The following is a 12,017-nucleotide window of genomic DNA, read 5'->3' as shown; positions in this document are numbered from 1 at the left end:
AATAAACAATAAAAATTCATTACCTTGAACAATTTACAACATATTTCTTCTTTCTGTAAATAGATTTAAATTTAACAGCTGATAGGGATGAAGGCATTGCAGTGGACACAACGTAAGTTTAAGCGAACAAATTTATGGTATAAGAAATTATTTACGGCTATCTACGAACAATCAATCATCCCGTTTCTAATAAATAAATAAATATATAAATATAATTATATAAAAACACGCTACAAATAATTAAATAACTTAAGCTAAACTACTAATATAAACAAAATACAGTTTAAAAGTAAACATAACACTACGGTCTGTTTCAATAGCTAAGTAAACCAAGTTTAGTTGTGATTTCAACTGTTTGACAGCAGCACTGTCTAACATGTTCTTCACACAGATGTCATTATACTACTGCCATAATTGGTATTGTTGGTACTGTTTAGTTTCAGATCATTAAAAGGTTATTTTACTGTAAAGGATATATATATTTTTTTTTTTAATTTGTCCTTATTTCTTTTTACTTAATGTTAGGACTGACTGTACCTTGATATTTTATTCGAAATAAAAAGTCTGGGAGTGACCCCACTTCACTTTAGACTTTGTCTCGCCACAGATTACGTAATTCAATTTTCTTGAACTTGGAATTTATACTGGACATTAGTTCACTATATTATAACAGGTTCACTTTAATGATGATACTAAAAATTGATAATAGCTTTAAAAATTTATTAAGCGACTCCAAAATTTCCGTTCATCCAGTCGAATTTTCTTCAAATTTGGGTTTTTTGGCTAATCTTTAGAATAGCGCCCCAGAGGCGTGGCCTGTTTATTTTTAGGGGGTGGGAAGTACAGCGCACCTACCGGGGAAAATTAAAACTACCTCCCGCCAATGTGCGGATGGTGCGAATTTCGTAGCGCTTATGTTTAGCGCGCATGCGCAGTACACATACTGCATAGCAACTGCTTTCTGTTTAATGTATTAATAGTTCCCGCGAGTGTTCTGTGTGTGACCGGAGGTGCCGTTTTTTTGTAACTTTATGAGTATGAGCGTTTTAAATTTGCGGGTTGTTTTAAATTAAAGCATGATTGTAGTGTGAGTAAGAATGGAGTTCGACAAGTATACCCTCCTCAGGAAAAGGACTCCACAGAATAAGGTAGTTTCTTTTTTGTTGTTCTGTGTAATTATTGTAATGAATGGTGTGACACAAATTAAAAAATTGAGGGTGATTAGGTAGGTTAGGAGGGGGGTATGGGGGCGAAGCCCCCCAAAAAGAAAAAATCAGGGGTGTGGGGGGCGAAGCCCCCCAATAAGAAATAAATAAAGAATTCGAAGTTATTCTGATTCGCTGTTACCATATAACCCGCTAGATTTAAGTGTAAATATAAAATAAAGAAATAGTTTTATATTTATATTTGAATATGGCGGGTTCTATAGTAACAGCGAATCAGAATCACTTCGAATTAGGCCACGCCTCTGGGGAGCTATTCTAAAGATTTACCGGTTTTTTATTTAATCCTTTTAAATAATTAGTAGGTAATAAGTTGAAAAATATTCACTGAAGTGACATTTAGTAAGAGAATGTTTCTCTCAGGACAAAAAAAATGGGACATTAAGCTGAGTATGTTATTCATACTTCTGCTATCTGACCTGCGAAGCTAAGGTGTATTGTGGTACTGGGTTCGATTCCCGGACTAGGCCTTGGATTTTATTTAATGGTTAATAAAAGAAATTTACAGTAAAGTATGTTTGCTAGTCGCCTCCGTCCACGACACCTAATTGGTAGTTGGACGTTAAGCCCTGGCTGAAAAAATAGGCGATTACTTTACTTTACTTCTGCTATCGAGTAAAACTTCGACAATGTTGTAAGACTTTATGGTATAGAAAAGAAAGTAGATGCACAAAACGATAAATGATTGCCAAACTTCCCCTTAGTAGAGGTGTAAGAGCAGAACGTCGCTTTAATGGTACTTAGGGAGAGCCCTAACCCTTACATCCAGCCAAATTTTATCAAAATCGGGTTAAGTTTTACTGAGTTATTTATTAGTAATCATAATTTTGGAGGGGGCCTCACACCTCATATATGGGGCTAACACCTCTCCCCATTCGAACGCACTGCTTCGAGACCTCCAAAAGGCACATCTACATGAAATTCCGAATCGAATGACACCTCATTCATGACAATCAGTTCACGCGTTTAGGCGCTACGTTGTTTACAAAAAAAGGTAACAAGAAGAACAACAACAAGAACAAGAACATTTTCTGAAAATGCCATTTTTTGCCCCATTTTCAGCAACGTATTTCTCGAAATCTATTTAATCTATGTTGTTGCAAAAAAAATTTCAGTTATAAAGGAGGATTTGCCCTATATTTTAAAGAAAATTTAGGAATTTTAACTTTCATAGAAAAAGAGAAAAAAATTGTCAAAGTTGGGTGTTTTTTCAACGTTACGCTTTTTCGTACACTTTTTTTTTGACGATCAACCGTAAATGTTGAACTTCATATTGTTTCTCGTTAAATCGCCTGAGCCCGGAAATACTTTAAACCAACAGTTCAATTATACGCAGGAACTAGTCAGAATTCGTAAGCATCTCTTAGGTTGGTCAACCCAATCTTAGATAAGGGAATCACAATACACAACTCTTAGATTAACAATAGATTCATCCCACTCAAATAGATCTACAAAGAGATGTAGATCAACGTACCGGTTAGCCTCCTCCAATTTGGCTAGGAGCGCCAGCTCTTCTGCAGAAGCCTGGCCGGAAGTGTTGACCAGTTGGCTGGTGGTATTGTTGTTGTTATTAGTGTTGTTGTTATTGTTGCACTCAGAGTGGGCGACCATCGCGCCCCTCAACCCCACAACGACATCGCCCTCCCACTCCTGCTCGCCTCTGTAACATGACACAAAAAAAAAATATGGCTAATTATTCTTATCAACAATGTTATTGTTTTAACAATGCAAAGTATAATTTATTTTTTTTTTTGATTAAAAACTATAGTAACAGGAAAGAATGTTCTCTGCGAAAGAAAATATCGTGAAAACTACAGTTTTAATTGTCAAATCAGTCAAATAAATATCTAGTGTGGACAATTTCACGACTTTTAAACATTTAAAATTTGTCTAAATTTTCTCTGGACTTCGTATTTGTATCACAAGTTTTCATTTGAATAATTATTCTGGAAAATTCTTTTTTGGAGCTTTTGATGTGTTTTTATGGGACAATAACTCGGGATTGGTGACCAAGAGAAAGTCGGGTACGAGGGTTCAAAGAGGATTATTCTAAAAAGGATTTTTTACTTCTTTTTTTCCAAGGAATCATGGCAAAAAAGTAAAAGATAAATAAAAGTGAATAAATAAGGTGGATGAGACGGAAAGAAATCGAAAGCCAAATATGGAGGTAACAGGATTGTTCCAGGAGAACAGACAGGAGAAGAGCCCGTTTTATTGATTACCCAGTGTAACTGGAATCTCTCTCTCTCTTTTATAGAAGGGCCGGGAGTCTGCGGAGTGGGGAGTGGGGAATGCTGCTGCGGATCCATCTCTGTGCCGGTGATGTTCTCCAACTGATCTAAAAAATGATGCGTGAGATAGGAAAAACAGAAACTTTAATCTTTCTCATGTTTTTTCCTTTACGCTACTAGTAAACAGAGATAACCGCGGGGAGGAAGCCATATTTTCGAAATTTTAAATTTTACTCTGTTACGTTCAATTTCAGTGTCCACAGAGATTTTTTCTTAAAAAAAAAAAAAAAACGACTTATACGTTTGTGTTTCTTTGTTTTGTTTACAAAAATATCTCGAAAACGACAAATCACGGGAAGGTGCAACTTACTATTTCGATTTGGTTCCACCAGAAGCGCTCAAAATCAAAATATCTCAACGAGAAGTACCATATTATTGAAGGGATTTTTTTTTTTGTTTTTTCTTAAACATATTCTCAAAAATGGCTCGTGACCATTACTCATAGTGATCCATACGGTTATTTTCCAAGAAAATTTGATTAAGGGCTTTTCTTTGAGTGAGTCGGTTGGTAAGCCTTAGCTAAATTTCAGAGTAATATACAACCCTGTATAGAAGCCACGATAATCGAGCGGTTAAAAGACTAGACCCGCAATGCTAAGATGTATTGTTGGTTTAGTGGGTTCGATTTCGGTCTCTAGGCCTTGGATTTCATTTAATGGTTAATATGAGAAATTTATAGTAAAGTGTGTTAGGCGGTTAAGAGACTAGACCCGCAATGCTAAGATGTATTGTTGGTTTAGTGGGTTCGATTCCCCGTCTATAGGCCTTGGGTTGTATTTAATGTTTAATATGAGAAATTTATAGTAAAGTATGTTGGGCGGTTAAGAGACTAGACCCGCAATGCTAAGATGTATTGTTTGTTTAGTAGGTTCGATTCCCGGTTTCTAGGCATTGGATTTTATTTATTGGTTAATAAGAGAAATTTATAGTAAAGTATGTTAGGCGGTTAAGAGACTAGACCCGCAATGCTAAGATGTATTGTTGGTTTAGTGGGTTCGATTCCCGGTTTCTAGGCATTGGAGTTTATTTATTGGTTAATAAGAGAAATTTATAGTAAAGTATGTTAGGCGGTTAAGAGACTAGACCCGCAATGCTAAGATGTATTGTTGGTTTAGTGGGTTCGATTCACCCGGTCTGGGCCTAGGTTTTTATTTAATTGTTAATATGAGAAATTTATCGTAAAGTATGTTAGGCGGTTAAGAGACTAGACCCGCAATGCTAAGATGTATTGTTTGTTTAGTAGGTTCGATGCCCAGTTTCTAGGCATTGGATTTTATTTAATGATTTTAATATTATTTATTTATTTATTTATTATTTACAAGCTTATAGGTAAATACCTTTAGCTGGGAGTTGTAACAAAAATGTACAAACAGTAAAAATAAAAAATATTTACCTATAAGCTTGTAAATAATAAATAAAATAATGATTTTAATATGAGAAATTTATAGTAAAGTATGTTAGGCGGTTAAGAGACTAGACCCGCAATGCTAAGATGTATTTTTGGTTTAGTGGGTTCGATTCCCGGTCTAGAATTAAACGATCAATATCAGGAGGTCCTAAAACTCAATTAAAAACAATAAAATACATTTTTTTAAATCTGTATGAACTCCATAGTTAATCTTATCACAGCAATACTTGACGGTGAATTGGACTTGCGCAAGCAAAATGGTGAACATTTCTCTGTACAGATTGAGTAACCAAGAGAGAATGACCCACATACAAACAGAAAGAAATATATATATATATATATATATATATATACGTATTCATGTCCAATGTATATTCATAAAACAAGATCTATTTTGAGAATAGTGGAACAAGAGACCAAACTGTGACGTCACAGAAGTGAAACTCGATCAAAATGGAGTCTTATCAATTTTCCACATTACGTAGTGCAGCTTTTGTCCAATACGTAGACTGTAACTGCTACATAGTAAAGAAGACTTGTCAGCGTCCGAGAGAGAGAGAGAGAGAGAGAGAGAGAGAGAGAGAGAGAGAGAGAGAGAGAGAGAGAGAGTGATTGGGAGGGGGGAGGAGAGAGATGCATCAAATAGAACTACAACAAAGTTATGACGTCAAATTATTTTCACTTCCCTTCGTAAGAGAGAGCATTGTGATCGTATCAAATTTTCCATATTTAGTATAAACCGGAAATTTCATTTTGTTCTCGGATTCCCGGAAAAAAGGTTTTCCAATTATTTTTTTTACTTCCTCTTTTTGCCTTAAAGTGAATATCTGAAAATGGGAAAATTCTGAAACAATTCAGTTTAACAGTAGTACTTCCGGTGACGACGAGTACTCACAGACTAAAAACATTTTTTCGGACTTAAGGGACCACCTCAAATTCTGGGGTCTTATTGAGGTCCTCAAATTTCTGGACTTTTTAGGAAATTTCTTTTATGTATATAGATTGTGGTCAGATAGTCCATCACTATTTCTCCATACAATTTAGTAACCACTACTTTGTAAATTGGAGGCAACAAAATCTATAATGAAAATTCCCAGAATAAAAACGAAATCTTAGCCGAAAGAACGTCGGGAAGTAATCTACACAAAGATATTAAATTTTATCAAAAACAATGGAGATGCAAACAACACAGTTTTCTTGTTCTATCCTGCAGGTGAAAATACAACACTTAGCCTGAAAATCATAAAGGAAAGAACAATATAATAATTATTTGTCTACACAAAGCCATTAGTGTATAAAAGAAAGAGCACTAGCGCTACCTAGGAGTGAAAATTTATACTTCAGCTATTCATAAAATTACGCACAACAAGCGGTTTGATAAGGCTTGTTACTGTGATTGTGTAACTAAAGCCACATTTAACAGTCGACTTTCACCATTGTGCATTATTATTAATGCGTTTCCATTAATAATAATGCATTTACTTTCATCGTGAATAAAGTGACAGTTTGTTGTCAACATTATACAGCCAAGCATTTAATGTACAACTACTTAATTGTTTACAAATATAATATAACCTAACCTAACCTCAAATTTTCGTACCCCGAAAACAAAACTGATATTTCCGCAAAAATACTGAACATCTTCTGGATGCGATACTTTCTTCTTACACGTGTAATAGAAAGAAACAAAAATATCAGCAAAAAACCGGAAATAATATAATACTTAATATAACAAGTATTATAACTATTTGTAACTACGTATGTGCTTTCACTGCATGTTCCGCTTTTGTTGCTAAGATTTTTTTCGAAATTTTATTTTTCCCAAATAATACTATGAAAAATTATTTTAGAGATGCTGCGAGAAAGCAGCTGACTGAGATCCAGCCAAGGGTAAAAAAAAAACAAGATGATTCGGCAAGCGGATCTTCGCAGACAATAATAGATGTACTTCCACAATACTAGGAACGAAACTGATGACCTACAAACAGATGTGATGATTTCATGATTCCAGGGCATCAGCTTTTCTTTGGAGTTAAAAATTAGTAATAATGCTGTCAAGATCCTAGGTTCGGATCCAGTAGCAGGCCACTTGGTTTTCTCTTTCTAGGAGCTAGTCACTCCTTATCATGGTGTCTGTAACGAAAGGATCTAGTCCAAAGGCAGCTAGTGCTGCCGAAAAAGGCTCCAGGTTTCAATGACCTCAGATGTTGACGCTCCTTTAATTAAATAATAATAATAATAATAAGGAAAAGGGTCAGTTCAGTGGTTAGTGTATACAGGATTTAACCGCGGATCCTGGGAGCGAATCCCCAGTTGTTGGCCTTTAGATTTTCTCTTCTTAGCGACTTTGTTGTCTGTAACACGAGGAACACTATTCGGAGAAAAAGAAAAACGCTCTGAACGCTCTAGTGACCTCAGATTTTGGACGCACCAAAAATTGTAAAACTAAAATAACAATAATAGTGGACGGAAAAGAAGTAATTTAACTCAAGACAGTTGAACAACCGTCCGGAAGCCCCATACTCATATCCAATCCTGCAGGGTACATTCAAATGCAACCCACTCATGCAGAAACCTGTGCTAAAAACAGGGACCTTAAATCGCGCATTTCCGGTGGTTACTCAATTAAAAAAAAAATATATATTGCAATATTCCCAGTAACTTCCTTCCAATTAGAAGTAAAAAGATAATAATAAATAAAAATATAACTACAAATAGGACGCCACGGTAGCCGAGCGGTTAAGAGACTAGACCCGCAATGCTAAAATGTATTGTTGGTTTAGTGGGTTCGATTCCCCCCTGGTCTAAGCCTTGGATTTTATTTAATGGTTAATATGAGAAATTTATGTTAGGCGGTTAAGAGACTAGACCCGCAATGCTAAGATGTATTGTTGGTTTAGTGGGTTCGATTCCCGGTCTCTAGGCGTTCGATTTTATTTAATGGTTAATATGATAAATTAGTAAAGTATGTTAGGCGGTTAAGAGACTAAACCCGCAATGCTAAGATGTATTGTTGGTTTAGTGGGTTCGATTCCCCCCTGGTCTAAGCCTCGGATTTTATTTAATGGTTAATATGAGAAATTTATAGTAAAGTATGTTTAGGCGGTTAAGAGACTAGACCCGCAATGCTAAGATGTATTGTTGGTTTAGTGGGTTCGATTCCCCCCTGGTCTAAGCCTCGGATTTTATTTAATGGTTAATATGAGAAATTTAAAGTAAAGTATGTTAGGCGGTTAAGAGACTAGACCCGCAATGCTAAGATGTATAGTTGGTTTAGTGGGCTCTATTCCTGGTCTAGGCCTTTTATTTAATGGGTTGATTATAGGTTTTGTAAGATCTATTCGTCCGTAACGCATGGATCATTCGCGATTCACTTACTTTCCATTGTAACGTACTTAAATCTTTAAAATGAACACAATACTGAATACATTCTCAATAACTTTGTGACACAGATAAACACACGATCTACATTTCAACACACGCGTGTTGTAAACTCACATTGTTTATAATTAAACTGAATATACCAAAAAAAAAAGTATGCAAATTATTGTTGCTGAATTGACAAGATAACAGAGACAAAGAAATCTAATAACAAAACAGAAATAAAAATAAATCAGGTCAAAGTTTTTTTTTTTTTTTAATAGGTGAGAAAAGCATGCGATTTTTCGATTTCGATTTTTACCGGAAGTACCCTTTTTAATTGCGAAAAAGTGAGTGTTTATGTGGAAAAACATACATAAAATTGCAAAAAAAAACGGAAACAGTATAGATGAGGACCCTCCATGAGGATTTGACTGCAACTAAAGCAACAAAATCCCTCGACCGGAAGTATTACTTTTTCTTTTCGCGTTTTTTTTTTCATTTTCTTGAGATTTTCTCCAAAAAAAATGGTCCCAACGATTTTCTTTATACTTATTGTACACTCACACATACACATTGTACTCGTGGTCGTGGTCTTCCTAAGTTAATAATTCGAAAATAGTAGTAAGAAAGAGGTCGTGTGATGGTAAATGCCAGATGCTTTTTTTACAATTTATTATTTAATGTGAACGATTAAATGCATTGCTAGAATCGCGCAACATTAAAAACGATTTATTCTGATTCAATTATAAATAGATAAATGATGACGTAACTCCAAGACAATGCTACCAACTTTTTTTTTCTTAATTTTATAATAAATTCTGAACCAGTGACAACACTGTTTCGTGTTTTTCTTTTATTGCTAATCAAGATAGTGTGTGTGTGTGTGGCAAGCCTGTGATTTTGGTCTCTTTCATACGGGAATTATCTCATATTATATATTCCAATATCCTGTTTTCAAAATATTTTCTTTTGAATAAATGTTTCGTTAATTATTTTAAGCAATTTCTAAAAGCACATAAATTAGGTGTAATTAAAATGTTATTTTGATCTAATTATGGCAATTTTATATTTTTAATTAACCAGGAGTAAATAATAATTGTGGGAAATAACTTATTAGAGTGGGGGGGGAATGAATTATGGGACTAAAAATGGGAAATTTTTATGATCAAGTTTTACTTTCTCTTAAATTTTTATCCTGTACAATCTTTATCCAGAAATCTAGAGATTCCTGGAGACTTGATTTTTTTTTTTTTTTAGTGATTTAATGCGCGTCAACATCTAAGGTTATTGGCGCCCAGAGTTTTTTTTTCAGTGCACTGCCGACCTCTCGTTACAGACAACACTGCCCCCATCACCGGGACTGTGAGCTGTAAGAAGCTCCCCTGGGAAGAGGAAAATCTAAAGCTGGATTCGAACCCGGGACCTCCGCGTGGGAGTTGCTAACCGCATAGCTAATCCCTTCCCAGATATTTTCTATTAATTGTATAATTACGTGAAAAGATTGGAATAAATCCCCCTTCGAATAATAACGAGCTAACTTTTCTAAAAATAATAATAAAACTACGTGATAAACACGGGGATACATTGAGATCTATGGAGGAGACCGGAGTCCAGACAGTAAACTTCTAACTTTATTCCAACTATCCCAAAGGGAAGAAAGTGTTTCTCTTTTTTGGAGGGGGTTCTATTTCATGCAGGAAGTACAAAATATGGAAGGGAAAAAAACGTAGACATAAAATATACTACGGGACATGTCACATACACTTTCTTGCGAAAACTGTAGGAGGGGGGAAGGGCGGCATGACGTCACACACACACACAAAAATAAGTTTTACATTTGGGGCTCCTGCGGGTCGGCTATATCCGTAAGAGATGCACAAGTTGGTGGGCTAGGTTTTATCCTTACTCATAGCCCCAAGTGATCCTATTCGTCGTTTCCTCACTTAGTTCGTCAAATATTCAGGAGATTCATCCGGCTAAGAGCCCAAAGGGGGGTGAGGAGTATTGTGGTCTCTTTGTACCAGTGGTTTTAGCCATCGTCTCTCTCTCGTTCTTCTTCCGGGGTTCACGTTCGTCTGCTGGCTTCAGAATCTTGGGTGTTTTCTTTTAAGATTGATTCTGTACTTTATTTTTTTTAATTTTTGAGGTATCCGGATAGCCGGAAAATCGCAGAAAAACATGGCACTCTAAATAATACATTATCTTTGGATAATTTTTAGTGGTACTACTACTTATATAATTCCCAGTTTGAAGAAAATATCTTGAACTAGAAAAATGCGGTTTTCCAGAAGTATCTACCGCAGTTTTTAGCGAAAAACCACTCACTCCTACCTGTACCACTAAAGCAACCGAATTTGATGTTGAAATTATTATATTTATTATTATTATTAGTTTCAGTCAATATTTACTATAGTCTACCATTGGGCCAGTTTAGTTCGATATAAAAAGGAAATCCTTTAGAGAGAAGTTTTACCTCCATTCCCCTTCCGGAACAGCTTAATAAAGAATTTTCCGAAGAAAATTATTCGAGTAAAAGTTATAGATCTAAGTATGTGGAAAGTAAAATACGAATAAGAAAAAATTTGGCAGAAGCCATTTTAGAAAAAGTTTAAGAAAAGTGAAAAATCTATTCGTTAAAGTATACTTCCGGTAGAAGCATTAATTTTTTTTAACTTCAGAACTTCCAACAACTTATTTAACCTCCTTTAAAAGTAAAGTAATTGCCTATCTTTTCTGGCAGGCTTTACGTCCGACTATACCAATTAGGGTGTCGTGGACGGAGGCCGTCTAGCAAACATAGTTTACTATAAATTTCTCATATTAACCATTAAATAAAATCCAAGGCCCTAGAGGCAGGGAATCGAACCCACTAAACCAACAATACATCTTAGCATTGCGGGTCTAGTCTCTTAACCGCCTAACATACTTTACTATAAATTTCTCATATTAACCATTAAATAAAATCCAAGGCCCTAGACACAGGGAATCGAACCCACTAAATCAACAATACATATTAGCATTGCGGGTCTAGTCTCTTAACCGCCTAACATACTTTACTATAAATTTCTCATATTAACCATTAAATAAAATACAAGGTCTAGACACCGGGAATTGAACCCACTAAACCAACAATACATCTTAGCATTGCGGGTCTAGTCTCTTAACCGCCTAACATACTTTACTATAAATTTCTCATATTAACCATTAAATAAAATCCAAGGCCCTAGACACAGGGAATCGAACCCACTAAATCAACAATACATCTTAGCATTGCGGGTCTAGTCTCTTAACCGCCTAACATACTTTACTATAAATTTCTCATATTAACCATTAAATAAAATCCAAGGCCCTAGACACAGGGAATCGAACCCACTAAATCAACAATACATATTAGCATTGCGGGTCTAGTCTCTTAACCGCCTAACATACTTTACTATAAATTTCTCATATTAACCATTAAATAAAATCCAAGGCCCTAGACACAGGGAATCGAACCCACTAAATCAACAATACATATTAGCATTGCGGGTCTAGTCTCTTAACCGCCTAACATACTTTACTATAAATTTCTCATATTAACCATTAAATAAAATACAAGGTCTAGACACCGGGAATTGAACCCACTAAACCAACAATACATCTTAGCATTGCGGGTCTAGTCTCTTAACCGCCTAACATACTTTACTATAAATTTCTCATATTAACCATTAAATAAAATACAAGGTCTAGACA

At 35.3% G+C, this 12,017-nt stretch overlaps 1 protein-coding gene across 10 annotated transcripts in view; it reads right to left on the bottom strand.

Annotated features, from left to right (window-relative positions):
* Evi5 (ecotropic viral integration site 5) overlaps positions 1-12,017 on the bottom strand; it is a 130,341-nt gene that overhangs the window by 33,772 nt on the left and 84,552 nt on the right. For 9 of the 10 annotated variants that reach the window (XM_074117073.1, XM_074117077.1, XM_074117072.1 and 6 more), the window contains exon 2: positions 2,698-2,883. In XM_074117073.1, coding sequence (XP_073973174.1) covers positions 2,698-2,834 — 137 coding nt within the window. In that variant the 5' untranslated portion in view covers positions 2,835-2,883. Of the gene's footprint in view, positions 1-23; positions 195-2,697; positions 2,884-12,017 lie in introns of those variants that run through there. The other variant, XM_074117078.1, reaches the window with a different exon arrangement.

Source organism: Rhodnius prolixus, unplaced genomic scaffold (genome assembly GCF_049639745.1).
Source record: "Rhodnius prolixus isolate KJV_2025 unplaced genomic scaffold, Rpr scaffold_2, whole genome shotgun sequence".
NCBI classification, from domain to species: domain Eukaryota; kingdom Metazoa; phylum Arthropoda; class Insecta; order Hemiptera; family Reduviidae; genus Rhodnius; species Rhodnius prolixus.
This window is presented reverse-complemented; position numbering and strand designations above follow the sequence as displayed.